At 41.0% G+C, this 19,340-nt stretch overlaps 1 protein-coding gene across 2 annotated transcripts in view; it reads left to right on the top strand.

The window, feature by feature from the left end:
* The window catches only part of LOC116057299 (C-Jun-amino-terminal kinase-interacting protein 1-like), an 87,498-nt gene that overhangs the window by 61,247 nt on the left and 6,911 nt on the right, over nucleotides 1–19,340 (top strand). For both annotated transcript variants that reach the window (XM_031309709.2, XM_035999144.1), the window contains exons 4-8: nucleotides 998–1,079; nucleotides 6,587–7,732; nucleotides 12,112–12,187; nucleotides 14,188–14,360; nucleotides 15,588–15,691. In XM_031309709.2, coding sequence (XP_031165569.1) covers nucleotides 998–1,079; nucleotides 6,587–7,732; nucleotides 12,112–12,187; nucleotides 14,188–14,360; nucleotides 15,588–15,691 — 1,581 coding nt within the window. The remainder of the gene's footprint in view (nucleotides 1–997; nucleotides 1,080–6,586; nucleotides 7,733–12,111; nucleotides 12,188–14,187; nucleotides 14,361–15,587; nucleotides 15,692–19,340) is intronic.

Genomic DNA, 19,340 nt, shown 5'->3' with positions numbered 1-19,340 from the left:
CTTTTCAATTGTTTTTTGTTTTTTGTTTTTAGATGTTTGCTCTTTTACCAGTGTTGTCTGTTTGTCCTAATGTGAGAATATGTGACAATAATGTTTTGGTAACTCAAAGCAATTTAAGATAGTATACATGTATAAAAGTATTAGTAAAAGTAGTATTCCACTGCCCTTTCAGGTTGAAAGGATCAAGTCTATTGCACGTCTGTTGCACTTGTAACCGCACTCAACAGGGAAGTCAGTGCGTACTAAACACTCCCTGCTGTAAACTTTTACATCACGCAGCAAGGTGAGAAGTTAAACCAGTGAAGGCCAGCAAAAACCAGATTTTCAATTGGTGCTCTTTAAATAACATTCAATTATTCCACTCGTCATTCATTTTACTTTACAGCCATTGTCTTTTTCTAGGTAAAAAATGCAATTTTCTTTCTTTATATGTTTATAAATATGAGTATGAAGGAGATGAAACAGTTCTGAGGCAAACAAAAAGAAAGAAAGAATTGGCGGACCTGACTCTAGAATTTGAAAGATAGAAACATACATTTGAGAAGTATCATGGTTTCTAGAAAAGGCTCTCGTCCATCTATCAACAACTCCCCCAAAACAGCTTAAAGAGGCTCCCACTGTGTGTGTGTGTGTGTGTGTGTGTGTGTGTGTGTGTGTTCCCAGTAGCTCTGGTAAAAGGTCTGGTTCCCTTTAAATGCTCAGAGCACAGACAAAAGAATCCCTGCCCATTCAACAGAATAAAAGAGGTGTGTGTGTGTGTGTGTGTGTGTGTGTGTGTGTGTGTGTGTGTGTGTGTGTGTGTGTGTGTGTGTGTGTGTGTGTGTGAGTGAGTGAGAGAGAGAGAGACAAAAAGTTGTGCACATTGAGTTTCTGGATCCAGAACTCAGTTACTAAACCTCTCACTCTCTTCCCTTCTCATCCTCTCTGTACTCTCCATTGGTTTTTCTTTCTCACCATTTCCTTTTTCTTCTATTCCTCTTTTTCTGCATTTCCACAGGACACATTAAACAACAACTCCTTTGGGAAGAAATACAGTTGGCAGGAGAAGGTTTCAGGCTCGTCCTCGCCTCTTAAAACAGGTGATCTTTTCTTTCCCACCAGATCTTCACACCATGAAGCTCATATTTTAGTTTAACCCTCTGAATTTCCTTGTTTAGTTGATGGTAACTGGGATATGCAGACCAGAATGCTGTCTCTGATCATATTTTTCCTTAGGCTACTAACAAAGCAGCTGTACGCGTTTGTGATTTGCATTGAGTCTGACAGGTTGTGTGGTTAAGGCTTGGATTAGCTATGCTAAACTAAGTGAGCTAATGCTATATACTTTGTCTGGTGTGTTAGCCAGCTCTGGGCTTATTTTAGCTGGGGAGCTGTCATTGCTCATTGCTACAGCTCTTTTCAGAGCACCATGTGAGGCGAGACTAACCAAACTCCCTGCCAACAACTCACTACTGATGGAAAAAGTATATGACTTGTTACCTCAATCATTTAAAAAAATAGAGAAAAAGATCTGGCTAAATCACCTTTCTGGGTAAATCAACAGTCTTTCATGCGTTATTCAACCCATGTTGGCAGAATACAGAATAGAAGCATTCATGCATTATTCTGAGATGAGATGTTCACCCCATTGCTAGCCTTGTGTTAACACCAAATTAATTAAAATTAAGTCATGCTAAACCGAAATTAGCTGTAATGTTTGTCTCCCTCTCAAAAGAAAACAGAATAAAAACAGTGTGCAGCTCATTTTTGATTATTTAAATTAAATATAGAGTTAATTTAGGATTGTATTTAGATGCAACTGCCAGCGATGGGGGCGTTGTTGCCATTTGATATCTCCGACTCAGAACTTCAACTAGAAGGCTAGAAGAGAAATCTGTTATTTTATTTTCAGACACGTCACGTTTCATTTAGTCGCCTGTCAGTGGCGTCATATAACCTTTCACCATCTAGTTAGAATCAGAATCAGAATCAGAAAAGCTTTATTGCCAAACTCGCTGGCAGAGACGCACCAGCGCACCGGCCCGTTTCCCTCTCCTCCGACGTTTCGCTGCGTGAGCAAAGGTGAGCGCACCTTTGACTAGAATGTCCAAAATTTTCAGTGAAGGGAGAAGAAAAGTAGGAAATAAATCCTCTGGCGTTGTTCCCCTGATGTTCAAGAGCTCTTCTCTGGAGAAAGAGATCCGGGTACCATCGCAAAAAACAAAGTTAAAACACAAAACAACAAAACAACGCGCACAGACACACCGAGTCGACCGTCTGCGGCGCAGATCCAAAACGTTACTTGTAACTTCCGTCAAAACACTGCTTTTTCTGCCAAAAGGCATCATTTTGTGATTAATTATGTGCCACTTTGCAACACAGTAATACAGCAGAAACCTTATTTATTGATACATATCAATATTAATCCAGCTTAATGTTACTACAATGTATGTGCTGGTTGACAAATAACTAGGGTTAATGCTAGCTAATGCTTGGTGGATAACATTATAGGGTTACAACATTGTTCATCACGCTCATAAAGTTATTAGTAATATTATTATTTTGACCATGGATAAAAGCAGCACTGCGCTAACCCACGAATAAGTTCACTAGTAACGTTAACGTTAGCTGTATAGATAGACGATTAATCTAATGCTAATTTAGCCAGCTAGCACACCCCGCTCTGCCTGCCTCACTCCCCCGGTACTAAGAGACTTCATTCGGGATGATAGCTGACAACACAGCCGGGACATGTAGCAATAGCTAGTTACCGTTAGCCCCAGCCGGTGCCGGGTGCTTGCGATGCTAACGGCAGTTTAATGAAGCATCGGGAAACAGAGAATATCAGACCCAGGCATCCTAGTCACAACATCGGCCATCCATAATGTTAGCTACCGGTGTTTGTACAGTAAATCTCCTCCCTGCCAAATTTCTCCCCCCTAGTAGCTAGTTAAATTAACCCGACAAAAGGTGGGTTAAGCAACAAAACGAATAGTTAAGATTATAGAAAAGTAAAGGGGGAGATCTGGAAGCTGAGATGCTCTCATGCTGCTAACAACAGCAATCGAACATGCTCGCCGTCCTGGAGAGTCCCCCTGCAATCCCCACCCACACCCGTCTCTCAGCCTCGTTGAGTAGCTAGCTAGCGTTACAACAAACCCCGTCCGCCCGGTAAAATCCAAAAGGTGACATTGGCATGTGAAATACACTGTGATAGTGTGGTTTTAGCTGCTGGCTAATCTAGGGTGACCAGATTTCCCGGAACTAAAACCGGGACACTTTGCGTGTGACCGTAGTGCTCATGCACGCACACGCTTTTTAACGTGAACATGTGCCAGCCCATGTCAGATAGACACAGACTGATTACACACCATTTTGCCAATAGCACACATAGGCCTAATGCTCACAACATAATGGGGTATCTCAATTAATATTTATGAATTGTCTTGGTATGTAGCCTACATATCTAAGAAATAATAGGCTATTAAAAGACACTGAGTGAGTTTCGTGTGGGACCAACTTTATTTTTCAGAATTAAAGCATTCTTTTGGAAAATGCACCCACTGAACTTGTCAAAAACGTGAAAAGGTATTTTTCATTGCATGGCACTAAACGAATTATTTGGAACTGCTGCCACAGGCTTGAACTAAAGTTATGTTAAGACTTTACGGTAAGGGTACATTAATTATGAATTCATGCATGAATTAATTCATGATTTGTGCATTACTTCATTCCTTTGTATCTTATGAATCATCAGGAATTGACATGAGTTCATAGCCTCTCATTCATGACCTCATGCATGAACAACACATCAACTAAAGCATTAGGTAAGGTGGCTACATCATTATGCACAAGTTGTGTTCAAATCAGAATTTGCGCAGTGATGACCACATTTTTTTTGCAGAAAAATAATCATGATCATGCTTAATAAATCATAATTCATAATGATGTGCCCACATACCTAATACTTTAGTTGTGTTGTTCATGTATGAGGTCACGAATGACAGACTATGAACATGTCAATTCCTGATGATTCATGGGATATTAAGGAATGCAGTAACACATAAATCATTAATTACATAATGCATAATAATACACAGCCTACATCAATTAATTCATGCATGAATTCATGCATGAATTCATGCATGAATTCATGATAATTCATGTAACCTTACCGTAAAGTGTTACCAGTGTTATTCTAACCAACAACACACACACACAAATGTAATCTCATTTGATAGAGCAGATAGCTTCCCTACTGGAAACATTCATTCCGTAGATTTGTTAGAGGAGTGAATTTGCTCAAGAATCAATTTGTTGGCTGAAAGCCTACTGTGAAATTGCACACAGGTGTCAGCAAAATTGGCCCGTGTGACGAGTGTCTGCTTCACATTTTCAGCAGGGCAGCGGAGCGGCTGTGGGTTGACTCTCCACGGTTCTCATGGGCTTTATTTAAGTCCTAATGTGAAAAAGCTTAACATAGTTTAATGTACCTAAACAACGATCAGTGATCACCAAATTTCTCTCTCATATTGCTCCTCATAACCACTGAAAACTGTCAAAAAATCTAACTCAAAGTCAAATTAATGGACGTTATCTGACATTAAGCGTTTCTAGGAAAAAGCTTAACGTGGTTTATGTACCTAAACAACAATTTAAGCTTTTTCACATTTTAGAATGTCCCCATTTCCACCCAGCGCTCGTCCGCTGGCTTTCCAGCGGACCTGGAGGGACCGGTTAAAACGAGACAGATAAGAAGCGGCATTGCAACAATGTTTACAAATATACATTGTAACGCTGGCTGCACAGATTATGTAGACCGCTTGACTGACACACACACACACACACATTGTTAAAATCATACGCTGGACGCTTTATTAGTCTTTCTACATGGGTTTAGTTAATGATCGGGCTATAATAAGACCACGTCGGTTATATAATCGCTGACAACCAGGACAATGTCATAATGGTTGGTGTAAACCTGGACATTTTAGCGTCCCGAAAGGCTTTTGTTGGGACGCGGGACACACAATTCAAAATCGGGACTGTCCCAGTCAAACCAGGACGTCTGGTCACCCTAGGCTAATCATTAGCCTGCAGCTAAAACCTGCTAACGTTAGCCACTAATGTTAGCTTGCTGGCTCACTAGCTAACTGGTCAGCTAGCTACCAATACAGATTGAATCAAGAAAAACGTAATTATGTTGGGGAAACTGCAGCTATTTTATTTGCATGACATGAATAAACGTTACTAAACGTAACGTGAATAAACTTGAATGGGTAAACTCGTCCGTGAACAGATGCATTCTAATCGACGATAGTGTTTAGCAATAAAAACTCCCATAATTCCACGCAACTTCCCAACGTCATCAAACATCTGTGTTTACCATCCATTGTTTTGGTTGAGAGACCTCTAGTGGCAGAAAGTTACATATTGTACGTTTAATGGTTTGCTAGCATCAAACTGAAACATGAAGAAACATTGAGGTGGGAAGGTTTGTTTTTTAAATTACAAACAATAAAGATCTCCACAATTCAACGAGAAAGCATTTATATTATATATATATGGATATCCTTGGACATGGCAATGTGCCACACATCACAGATTACTTAAATTATCCAAAGCGCAATATATGTATCCTGGTCAACTTAATGGCATATGCATTTTACAGCATGGGCATTTCAAAATCCAAAATAGAGAAAAAAAAATTAGATGGGACAAACAATACTTCACCATACTCGGACAGTTTATGTTTGTCCTCATTTACACAGTCGCAAAATCTGTTATTTTTACCCACACTAAGAATTCTCAGACTTACTGTGAAAACCTGCAGATTTGTTAATGAATGGGTGCCATTCATATGCAAACAAGCAAATTACATCACATGGCCTCACAAGCACAGAAGACTCATTTAAAGTTAAGATTGTTTGTGTTAAGGAGTCATCTGAGAAAATTTCACAAAATTTTAATTGCAAAGTGATTCGATGCAGGTGCAGCTCAAGCCACAAGGAGGATTTTTTTTTTTTTTTTTTTTTTAATATGATAAGAGGGTTAATTGCGATAGAGTAAATTTGCATCCAATAACGTCTATGATGGTGCAATGCTAAGTAGCAAGTTCAAAAAAATTTAGAACTTCATTCCTTTCCAGGAGAGACGAGACTGAAATGTCTCCGTGTTGTCCTGAATTGGCCTCCCTGCTCACTTCTGCAACACACACAGAACTCACCTGTCATTTGCTCTCTGTGTTCAGCTGTAAGTGCTTCCACAGTAAAAATATCATGCCTGGATTTCCTGGCGATGGATTATGATTTAACACATCAACCGCCATCTCCTGGCTCCACTATGAATTTGATGAGTAATAGGGATTTAGCTGCGTAATCCTGACAACGGTTACCTAACCATTTCTACTTTTCTCTCTTCCTGTTTGTGCTTTGCTTTATCTGTCTGTGTATTTGTTGCCATGTCTGGCTTCATGATTCTCTGCCGGTCATGTCTGCATTTCTGCATCATGTATATTTACTCTGTGCGTGTGTTTGGCCTTTGTGCTTACTTGTGTGTTTGCGTTTGTGTTTGTGCGTGTTATTGTTTGTGTCTGCTTCTCCTCCAGGTAAACTCACCCCTCCACGTGAACACAGCTGTCTGAGCGACGAGGACAAGGTGCAGGGCGGGGGAGCACAGACCAAAGACCGTGGGACTTCCACTGACGCCCCCTGCAGACACAGCCACACCTCTGGACACTCTGCAACAGCTGCGACTCGCTCCAAGCTTCAGGAGAAGCCGCCCGCGCCACCCCCACCACAGAACTATACACCAGCTCCTCTAAACCCAGCAAGGAAGGCGGATGGAGGTGGGCACCACCGGGAGAGGATCCGCTACCACACAGACGTTCATATAGAACCCACAGAGGAGATTTATCTAACTCCTGTGCAGCGTTCTGCCGACCCTCTAGACCCTCCCAACGTGCAGGACCGGCCTTTCCTCTCGCAGCAGACTGAGCAGGGCCGCATGTCCATCAGCTCCGACACAGAGGGCCCACCTCCATACCAGCCCCTCCCAGACCGGACAAACCCCTCTATCTATGAGGAGGACGAGGTATATGTCCTCCCACCTTCATATACTTCCTGTGTAGAGTCCATCATCACACCACCCAGCATGGCTCACTCAGCCCGCTCCTCCCTCACGCTGGACCTCAGCCTGAAGGGGGCAGGAACCGGGGCCGGGGTCATGCTGAGACCCGGATCATCTGTGGAGTACGTTGACGCCACAGATGAAAGCTACTGCGGGGAAGATGAGGATGTGGACAGGATAATAATGGATGAAAGTTTGGGGAAAGGGGGAGAAAATGGGGGAGGAAAGGATGGAGTAAAGAGGGAGGGCGGTGGCAAGAGAGTCCCACCAAGGACTTCCATGAGCTCGGAGGCCAGCGGCCTTTCTTATGACTCGGTAAAATACACACTAGTGGTGGATGAGCACGCTCAGCTAGAACTGGTCAGCCTCCGGCAATGTTACCAAGGCTACAGTGACGACAGCGACTCAGCCACCATCTATGACAACTGCGTCTCTTCTCCCTACGAGTCTGCCATAGGGGAGGAGTACGAGGAGGAAGATGAGGACGATGAGGACGGCATTCAGATAGGAGGAGTGAGGAGAGAGGCCACGGCTTGTCTGTCTGAAGACTCCACTCCAGAGGTCGACCTGCACTTCTCCAAGAAGTTCCTCAACGTCTTCATGAATGGGCGCTCTCGCTCTTCCAGTAAGTCAATGCCATGATTGCCATATTTTTCTTTCAATAATATTTAAATATTAGCAATTTGAGTATTTTATAAACCATCTTGCATACATTAACTGCATGTGACATATGTCATGATAGCCATAACAGTCAGCCATATTGCCCAGCCAAGCACGTCATAAACAACACCATGTAAAAAAGGTTAATATTACATAATAATTTAACATTCATGTTTATTTTCTGAACAAATGATTATTTTGTTGATAATGATTTTTGCCATTTGGTCATAATTATGAGACTTAATAAGTTTGTGAGTTTGTGTGCAGGGTCCAGAGAATAATCAAAAGTGTAAGTGGTGAGAATGGGAATTGTTTGGGTTTGGTTTTCGGTCTGTAAATAGAAAGACATACAGTATGCAAAGACATGCAAACTAAGACGCTTGTTTGCATATGGGGTAGCCTCACAACTAGGTGACGTCACAGCTTTTTTTAACATCGGTATTTTCTTCTTCATTCATTTGCAAGATAGCTCACAGTAACATTTCACTCTCTTTGTCTGAGAGACTTGATTTTACATTTTGAGAATATGTAAATTTCTTCATACAAGGCATTCTATTCCCCCCATAATTGTGTGTGAGACAACCTGGAAGCACATACGCTGTTATTTTGTGTAACTCCCTTTAAACATAGAGTAACACAGCAGTGAATGCTGTCTGGCCGAATTGGCAGCGTGGTGGGAAAGGCTTAAAGCGATGTGGCTGATGAAGCAAAGCCACAGAGATTTTCAGGAGCTGGAATATTCCCGTACAACACAACTCATCATCCACATGACCTGTAACTCTCGATATTGTGACTGTCTGCCTGTTAGATTTAACTTTATCTTGTAGAATAACATCTGAAACTGGCTGATGAATAATATTTGAAACTGTTGTTTTATCATACCAGTGTGATGTGATTTACATGGAAGTTATAATAAATTAAGCCACAATACCCATCACAGCTTATAAGTGTTGTAGATGAAGGCTGCAGCTTTTGCTGCTCTGATGATATCGTTATCAGCATTCTGACAGGAGCACATTCAGGCCAGAAACCCAGCTGGACATTTAGATGCCATGCTGGGTGGAGGGACACAGAGCCAAAAGCAGCTTTCCGTTTCATGGATTTGCCTCTCTCTTCCCCTCTGTTGTCCAGACCAATCACACATTCAAAAACAAGTTAGTTCTGGAGAGGGTGTTTGGAAGGACTGAGGAAAAGAAAGCAATGACACAGGTCGTGAGTGGCTTAATAAATTATATTTTTCTGTATTGTCATTCAGCTGAATCTGCTAAATATGTTGTCATCATCATGTGTATTTTGACTGCTTCAAGTTGTATTCCTGAAGATGTTTAGACCCCATTTGTTGGAGAACATTGTTGACTGTCTTCTAATGTATTAAAACATGATCCTATGAATCCTCAAGAGTAGCAGCTTAAAGGGTCACTACCGTTTTTTTCAACCCTATTTTCCTATGTTTCTGTGTCTAAGTGACTGATGGAAACAACTTTGACATTGGTCCAGTATTAAGCGAGATCGCTGCAGTTGGCAGCGGCGAAACAAGCTACAATGTAAGTTAATAGGACAATTGTCCAGCTTGTATTTACCTTCATAAAGTGGCTGTTTTTGCCGCTGACAGGCTTAGATTAATATTCTTAGTGTTTGACAACATTATGGAAAGGATCCCTACAGAGATAGACCTTTAAAACCTCTTTAAGACCTTTCTGTTTAACTAGAAACAGCTCTGAAGGCGCTAAACCCACCAGACTCCATTTAAAAAAACAATACCTTTAGCGCGTATAGAGCCAATATATTGTCACATGTAAATCGGTAAACTATGTGTTTATTTCAACCAAAACTAGAGTTGTGATGGTTGGAAAAGTGGAAAGACGACCCAAAACGGCTTTTCATAGTTTTATTTTGTTTCTGTCGACCTTTGAATGAAGTGTATTTTACGATGCTAAAATTACTGTTTATTTACATGGAGTCTGGTGGGTTTAGTGAAGGCAATTTTGCGGATGTTTTTATGTTTAACAAAAGGATCTTACTCTTTAACAGAAAGGTCGACCTCCTTAGAAATCCTTTCCATAATGTTGTCAGACACTCAGAATATTAATCTGAGTCTGTCAGTGGAAAAACGAGCACTTTTGTGAAGGTAAGTCACTTAGACACAAAACATAGGAAAATAGGGTCCAGGTTGAAAAAAACGGAAGTTGCCCTTTAAGGTGTGTTCGCTGCCCCCAGTGCTTGATACACAAGGCTTTTGGAACAGGACTCTGCAAGCTGTATTATATAAAAGAGTACTCCACCAATTTTACATTGTGCTCCTATCGGAATTGATGCATGCATGCTAGTGGTGTGCGGATCAATCCAAATATCGATAATATCGATACTAACGATGGTATTGATATTGATGAATACCAGTGTAATGAAATTGATACTGTAGTTTCAGTTTCTCTCCAGTATGCACTGCTGTGGATTCATCAAAGAGGCGACCTGGCTGTCTGTGTCGCTCCTGTCCTCAGCGCAGAGCAGGCAGACGTTGCTCCTCCTCCCCCTCTTGTGATTTGATGTTGTAACGTCACGTGACTCGGCGGCGCCAGGCAAACAAGCAAGCAGCCAGGCCCGGCAGCGGCCAGCAGCACACACACACAAGCAGGACAGAGACAGAGCAGAACAATGGCAGAGAGGAAGAGGAGCGCTGTGTGGCGATATTTTCAGGCCAAAATGAAACAACGGCAAGCTGTATAATTTGTAAAATAGCTGTATGATACAGTGTTAACACAACACATTTATACAACCATGTGAAAATTCTGTCCTGGGTTTTAACTTATTAATAATCCAAAGGAAAAGTCAGAAAACCACTTAAAGGTCATGAGAATTAATTTAGATTTAGCAATTTGATGATGCATCCACCTTAATTATTAAAAAGTATCGGTATCGTTTTGGTACCGGCGATACTGGCCCTGTATTTACTTGGTATCGGATTGATATCAAATTTTGCAGTATCGCACACCACTAATGTATGCTAGTAGCGGCTAGTGTAGCCTTGAGCAGAGATGAGGAGATGTCCTTAAAGCAGCCATATTATGCTCATTTTCAGGTTCATAATTGTATTTTAAGGTTGTACCAGAATAGGTTTACATGGTTTAATTTTCAAAAAACACCATATTTTTGTTGTACTGCAGTGCTCTCTCTCACTGCTGCAGCTCCTCTTTTCACCTGGTCTCTGTTTTAGCTACAGAGTGAGACCTCTTTTCTTCTTCTTCTGTACTATCTTTGATTGCACTTGCACATGCCCAGTAGCTCAGATGTAGATCATGTCAGCTAGCTAGCTCCATAGACAGTAAAAGAAAGGCTGTTTCTACAACTTCAGTCAGTTACAAGGCAGGATTAGCTGGGAGACTTCTAAATGAGGGCGCACATGGAAGTAGTTCTTTTGTAGATTAAGGTTGAACTTGTGTGTGTTGTAGCAGTGCTTTGCTATTGAATACGAGGTAGCATGCTAGCGTTAGCATGCCTAACGCTAACGCTACGAGCTAATGGTTGCGGTTAGCCTGCTCGTTTCGGCTTGTGACGTCACAAGCCGTGCCGATTTTGAACAGCTCACCCAGAGATTGAAGGCAGGACACATTCAGAAACCGTATCTCACTCTAAACACCATGGGTGGATTTTTTTCAAAGTTTGTATGTGTGTGGAAGCACCAGAGACACAAAAGAACACCCCAAATCCCAGAAAAAATTATTTTTTCATAATATGGGCACTTTAAAGCAACAGCTTCTGTCAGTTTTCTTTTTTTGCTGCTTTCTTAGACTGTATCTGGGAAGGAGGAGGGAGAGGATTGTAGGATTTACCTTCATTAGGCTGACTCTTACTTTGGCTCATACGTTGACCCACATCACTGTGTATGTGTGTGTAAAGCAGCCAGCAGTAGTGGGCAGGTGGGAGATTATAGACAGTCTATAATGTATGTGTGGTCATTTCCTCTAATAGTCCCCGCTGTCCTGTGGGATGCCTTCCATGTGTTTCACAGACTCATTAGACACACCAACGCAGTTTATCTGAGCAGAGCAGGAGGGGGTAACAGATGTCTGGGGGGAATGTAGGTAGAAATACACAATGCTCATCTGTTTCATGGCTAATTAAAGTGTGATTTATAGGTCCTAAAAAATGCATGTGTGCTTTAAAGTAAACACAATGTGCCCTAATTGTGTTTTCTGTTTGTGTTTGTATATGATGGACCTCAATGACAATCATCTTTTTGCCAGCCGAATACAGAAGCTGGCACTGCACGCTGTATTATTGCATTATTTATTTTGTAACCGTTTATTTTCCACTTATCTCTTTTTGCTTCTCCTCTGTGTTTTCAAGGTGCCGAGTCCTTTGGCCTATACTCTTGTCTCATAAATGGAGAGGAGAGGGATCAGAGCCACAGAGCCGTCTACAGGTGAGGAAGAACTGCATCATCATCACCATCGCTAACATCAACATCATCCTCCCCACATCCATACTAAATGTTGCACCTTGACTGAAAACATATGAAGGGTTAGCCATCATTCTTATTATATATCATTTTTTATTATGCTCATATTTCTTTCCTTGTCAGACTTCTTGGCACGCCTCCAGACATCAGCAATTAATTCAACAGCCATTCAATTTTGGTTACCATTTAAAAGTCTTTACCTTGCAAGCAACAATTTTTGTCTTTGTCAATTCAACTAAAAATCACTGTAAGCCACTTTATATTCTTGTGTGCACAGCTATGATTCTTGTTGTTGGTTACACAAACCATTTGAAAAGGCTGTTTTTCTTAGCATGACCTATGATGTTGCACACAGCACTGATTTTTAACTACCAGGGATAAATGCTTCACTGACAATTAATGTGAAAGTGTGGCTAAGAAACGTTTTATTTCAATGTGTTATTAGCGATAAATCATAAATAGAAATTTAGGAATAGGTTTTTACCAAGTTTCTGGCAATAAAAGAGTTTAGTGGATTTACATGGTATGGGTTCTCATTTTTTAATTATGCAGGGAGAGTGGGTTGTAGCAGGAGCCAAGGTTGTAGTTGCCTTTAAACACGCTTTGTTTGTAGTTGGACCAGAGAACGCTCCAATTCTTCATGTTTGCCCTGTAACAGTCACACTCCAGTTGGCAGCGTGGAGTTACAGCTGCTGTTGAAGACCTCAGGCTGATAAATGTATAATAAAACAGCAATGCAGTCATGTGACTAGCAGCATCTCTGTTCATGACAGATCAGAACCGAAAACAGGGGGCTTGTTACAGCGTTCCTTTAATTTAGTGAGTTTCTAGTTTGTATGTGTATAATATTCTATATTTTCATAGTGACTCTATAGCCATTAGCATCACATCTGACAAGCCAACATCATAGTTAGCTAGGTTAAATTATTGTTTTACGTTTTAACATTAGCTAAAGTATTAAAAGTTGAATTTCTGTTAGTTCTATGAAAGCCTTATGCCTTATGAAATTCAGGTATCCATATTGAGCAACCTAAAAACAATGTTTATTGTCTATGAAAAGATAACACTGAAAACCTACAGTATGTTCTGAGTATTAAACTAATGTTTTCATAATTAACATTATGTAGGCTTGAAGGAGATAGCAGTCCGCTTGTATTCAGAAATGTCATTTATCGTTTGTGAGCATATAAGCAACCTGTGTAGTTGCAGCTAACTGTGCTAAAAACAAAACTAATACTAGATACATCAAGCGGCACTTAACCCCTAGTTGCTCCAGAGGTGTGCGACCTCTGACATATGTAGCAGCTGTAAGTCGCTTTGGATAAAAGCGTCAGCTAAATCTATTGTAACTTTGTGAATCATAGCTCACTACAGTTGCGTCCTCCATGACGAGGCAACCAGTAGTATTCCTTTAAAATCAATCAACATTTATTTATTTAGCGCTTTACAGCAACGAGCAGACATCAAGACCAAGAATAAAAGTTAAATCAGAAAAGGTTACATAAAAGCAGGAGGAAGAAAGGAAAAATGTCACAGTGCTACTATGTAATAAAAACCAATCTAAATAAATAAGATTCAGAGCTACGTCTGGTATAGTGCGGATGTCAGGGGGAAACTCCCAAGTCTCAGGGCAGCAACCCACAGTTTGTACCTTGACCTTGGGACTTCTAAAATAAGTTGATTGTATGGCTGTAATGACCTGGTATGCTCACGAAGGGTTAAAATCTCAGACCAATACACCGGGGCCAGGCCATTTAAGCCCCTGAAAACAAACATTAAAATCTTAAAAACACACTGGGAGCCAATGGAGAGTGTAGAGAACGGGGGTTATGTGTGCATGTCTGGAGGTATTTGTTAAAAAACGAGCAGCAGCATTTTGCACAAGTTGAAGTTGAATATGAACCAAAGGTCCAGGCACTGTGAGGCCCCTCAGATCCTGTGCATAAGTACATCTGTCTTGGCAGGTTTGTCCCTCGTCATGACGATGAGTTGGAGCTGGAGGTGGATGATCCGTTGCTGGTGGAGGTCCAGTCAGAGGATTACTGGTACGAGGGCTACAACATGCGAACTGGTGCCCGTGGGATCTTCCCCGCTTATTACGCTATAGAGGTGAACAAGGACACGGAGAGCTACAAAGGTACTGACACTGCCATGACTATCAATTATAGAAGTCTGACTGTGAATGTCTTCATAACAATGCCTTGAAACATTGACTGAACTATGCACAGAATTGTATTAGGTGAACAGTGTTCTGCCCTGCACTTCATCAAAGGTCTGGTTGAGGGTTAAGACTTGGTTTTAGGCTTAATGTTAGAATTATGTCCAGATTAAGGTTTCAAGGCACAGTTAAGGGTGTGCAGAAACCCACCACCACAGAGACCAAAGAAAAAAAGAAACAACTGGTCAAGTACTGAGTCATCGGTACTGACCAACAACCCTAGTATCAACCTCCAAGACCAGAGAAAACTACTTATTTAGTCTCTCTATGGTAAATGGACTGCTATTATATAGCACTATTCTAGTCTCAGCGACCACTCAAAGCACTGTACACACTGCAGGCACCATTCAACCCATTCACACACTGGTGGCCAAGGCTGCCATACAATGTGCCACCTGCTCATCAGATCAGAAACATTAACACACATTTAAACACAGATGAAACAGTTAATGGGAGCAATTTGGGGTTCAGTATCTTGCCCAAGGACACTTTGACACGTAGACTGCTTAGGCCAGGAATTGATTGGTAGACGACCGCTCTACCTCCTGATCCAACACATTCTCACTCCCATCTCATAAAATACGAACGCTTGGTCAGGTTCCTTTGTCGTTGTTATTGACGCTAAAAGTCTACTTTAGCGCTTTAACTAAACGCGTAGCGTCATATAACGTGCTTTAACTTAACGCGCTTGGTTGGGACTGTTGGCATCCCTTTTCACGCAGTTAGGTTAAGGAAAAGCTCGTGGGTGGGCATACGTTTCCGTGACACGCGGGAATAACGGCACAGTTAAAGACACACGCAGGACACAAACCAACCTCCCTATGCGGAATTTCCCCCTTACATAGTACTCGCTAAACCCTGTGTAGCTGCTGCTCTCCCCAGTACGTTCTACAAACACGCTGAAGGGCGCTTTTTCGTCGCTTCAGACGCTGACAGCCACTGTCCAAACATCCGTATTTTACGAGTTCGGAGTGAGAACGGGTTGCCTGATCCACAGGACAAGGGCAACAAAAAAGGTACAAAAATCTCACCTGGATTTTATTGCTTAAATAAATTACTGCGACTCTTCTGTGTTCTGTGTTGTTTGTTGCCTTTTATTATTTTTTTCTGGGATCATATTCCATGTTTTCTGTCTTTCCTATGGAGTGAAAAGCAGTGAATGGATGGAGAGATACCGGCTGAAGTTTCTGGGCTCAGTTCAAGTGCCCTTCCACAAAGGAAACGATGTTCTGTGTGCAGCAATGCAGAAGGTAAGAGCCACATGTTAGTGTGCGTTTTGTGCGTGTGAGTGTAAAAAGCATTTGACTCCCATAGTAAAGCAACATTAAGGAGAAACTAGAAAATGCATTTCCTGCAGAAAATGCGTGGGAATGCTGAATAGCTGAATTGCTAAAGCTAAACTGGTTGAATAGCTTAAATCAGTAAGAAGAAGTTGAAGTAGTGAGAATATTTGAAAAAGTGGAAATCGCTTTAATACGTATGAATTTCATTAAAAAGTTAAAAGCTTATGCTAAACTGAACTGTTGGCTTTAAAAGTTGAATAATGACAATAGACGTAGAACATTGTGAGGTCTGAGTATATTTTCTAACTGATAATCACTCACAAATGCAGAAATATGAAACAAATAGTACGAAAAATCTTAAAGCTCAAATGCACTACACTGCTAAAAAATCAGGAAAATTGTTAAAGTTGGAAGCTAAACTGCATTACCCAAGTGAAGAGCTAAAATACATTGTTAGAAAAGCTTGAAGCTGAACTGTAATACTGTCAAAGATGAAAGTTGAAATGAATTACCTAAAACAGCTGAAAGAAGAAATACTTTGTATTATATTATTATTATTATTATTATTATTATTATTATTATTATTATTATCAGACATACACTGCATAGAACGAAAAAGCGTCAATTTAGCTGATATGAGATGTGAAATATATTAGGTGAAAAGAATGGGGGAACAAAAGGAAAGAGAGAACAGAGAGAAGGAGAGAAGAGAGGAGAGAAAGAGAAAGAGAGGAGAGGAAAAAGAGAGAGCCAAAATAAAACATGAATCGCTAAAGCTAAACTGGTTGAATAGCTTAAATCCGTAAGAATAAGTTGAAATTTATTTATTTGTTGTTTATTTGAATAGGGACAGATACAAAAAAACAAAACATAGATTATTACATAAAGAACAATCCGATGCCTGTATCACAGTGTTTATAGCCGTGGCTAATTCGCAACACCTGTCCCTAGAAGGGCTTTTAACTAAACTAAATAGTGAGAATAGTTGAGAAAGGGAAATAACATCTTGGTCAGTGACACATTGAGAGATGTACGACAGTGGGATTTGAACCCAGGGTCTCGCACACCAAAGGCATACACTATATCCACTACGCTACCATCTGTACAGTTGACTGGGGTCCCTTCAGCTCTAACAAAGCCTTTCTTTCCATGTCACCTGTGGCACACTGCAGCCAGAGCCATAGAGATAGTAAGAGTTGCGACACTCGTTGATCTCGCTAGTGGGGTGGTCACGTGGTTCATGTAAGCCTGTATAGTTCCAAACACACGCAGCGCTGTCATGTTCTACTATGGGACTGACAGCAGCGATTGCTATAATGAATGGTAAATATAAATAAAAACTAGGGCTGTCAAAATAACGTTAAAAAAAATAACGCAGATTAATCCATTCCATATTGAGGTTTGACCCGGAGCCGTTCTAGCCACCATTGGACTGTAAAATGAAGGAGGGAGACGAGAATGTGCTGCCTGGATCATTAATTGGAACATTTACTGTAAAAATCTTCTTCCTGCCAACCCTGGCTACCGAAATCTGGAGCAACTGATATGTCTGCTCTTCTCTCTGGTGCTCTGAAACAGACGATACAGGCAACACAAACACCGCTGCACGTGATGCTAGTTAACACTATACTCGACAGCAGCTAACGTTAGCCTACCGCTAGCTAGTTAACACTATACTCAACAGCAGCTAACGTTAGCCTACCGCTAGCTAGTTAACACTATACTCGACAGCAGATAACGTTAGCCTACCGCTAGCTAGTTAACACTATACTCGACAGCAGATAACGTTAGCCTACCGCTAGCTAGTTAACACTATACTCGACAGCCGCTAACGTTAGCCTACCGCTAGCTAGTTAACACTATACTCGACAGCAGCTAACGTTAGCCTACCGCTAGCTAGTAGCTGGATTAAACACGGTTCCAATGCTGACAGCTAACTCTGAACGGTGTGAAGTTTGACTGTTTTACTGTAGAGGACTGTGACTCAACACATGTACACATGTAACAATCTGCAGCTGCCGAGCTGCCGTCGGAAAAACAACACAGACGGTGTGTTCAATGAAACTGGTAAACTACAGCTTCGTGGTGCATTTGAGTTATTGTAAATGTCCTTGGTGGTTGTTTTTGTCGTTCAACAGCAATTTACTAGTGAAATAAGTTATTGTTATTGTTATACATTATTATTAAATCATTTAATTTTGACCACATGGCCTTAGCAATAAACAAGCCGTTCTTTAATGTCACCAACTGTTGTTTAGTACCCTTTGTTTTCTTTTCTTTTTTTACTTTCTTAAAAAGTATCGGTTCAGGCACCGTTAATTATGTATACGTTTAATTTCGATTAATTAACCACAGAGTCTGTAATTAATTAGATAATTTTTTTTAATCGATTGACAGCCCTAATAAAAACACATACCCATGTACTTGTTTGATTGTTATTGCATATTTGTAAATGCCAGTTTTACATTTGGAGTGGTGTTGCCTTAATACTTTTTCATATTTAAACTTATGTCATTGTCATCTGTCACTTACTGATATTTTTTGTGTGGAATAATTTGTATTCATACATGTAATCCAACAGCCCTTTCAAGGGTATAATTAAACAAACGCAACCTTATTTCTAGACACACAGTACTCAGCTGACTAGCTAACACCGTCAGGTTCAGCAGATAAAACCTAAATAAAATCCGTCCTTAATCAACTTTAATGATCCTAGTAATTCAACATCAATAACGTAACTAAATAAAAGTTGTCAGAGATTCACTACTGAACTTCGTAATTGTTGGTGTAGCGATACCTTCACAGCTGGCGAAGTCAAGCTAACAAACTAGCTAACAAACTAGCAGGCAATCGGTCGGCTACCAAGATAAAAATATATATAATTACGCTGTGCACACATACAAATAAATATCAGTGTATGCATCATAAAGGGCCTCTGATAAAATATAGACAGTTGACAATTCAAAAGAGGTAGCTATTTAATCAACTTACCTCAGAAGTTACTCCACGGCCAGCAATGAAAATGAATGATGTCCGACACCGTGAATGGATTGTTTGGAACTATGCAAGACTGCATACCCCGGAAGTAGGCGGCAAAAAGTGTTCAACGGAGTCCAATGGCCAAAGTGTCGCCACTCTGTCTTTCTCTATCACTCTGGCTGCAGCTATTCAGAGACAGACTTTTTGAAAAAGGGGAAATTGTAAGGATTGGAAAAGTGTGTGTGTGTGCGTGTCTGCATATATGTGTGTGCGTGTGTGCATGCATGTGTGTTTTGGTGTGTGTGTGTGTGTATGTGTGTGTCTGTGTGTGTGTACGTGTGTGTGTGTGTGTGTGTGTGTTTGCGTGTGTGTGTGTTTTTTTTAGTGTGTCTGTTTGTGTCCGTGTGTGTGTGTGTGTGTGTGTGTGTGTGTGTGTGTGTGTGTTTCCGTGTGTGTGTGTTTGCGTGTGTGTGTGTGTGTGTGTGTGTGTGTGTGTGTGTCTGTGTGTCTGTGTGTGGCTATGTGTTTGTGTGTATGTGTGTGTGTATGTGTGTGTGTGTGTGTGTCTGCGTATGTGTCGGTGTGTGTGTGTGTGTGTGTTTGTGTGTATGTGTGTGTGTATGTGTTTGTGTGTGCA

Source organism: Sander lucioperca, chromosome 3 (genome assembly GCF_008315115.2).
Source record: "Sander lucioperca isolate FBNREF2018 chromosome 3, SLUC_FBN_1.2, whole genome shotgun sequence".
NCBI lineage: Eukaryota > Metazoa > Chordata > Actinopteri > Perciformes > Percidae > Sander > Sander lucioperca.
The sequence above is the reverse complement of the archived record's forward strand: the minus strand, read 5'-3'. Positions and strand labels throughout refer to the sequence as shown.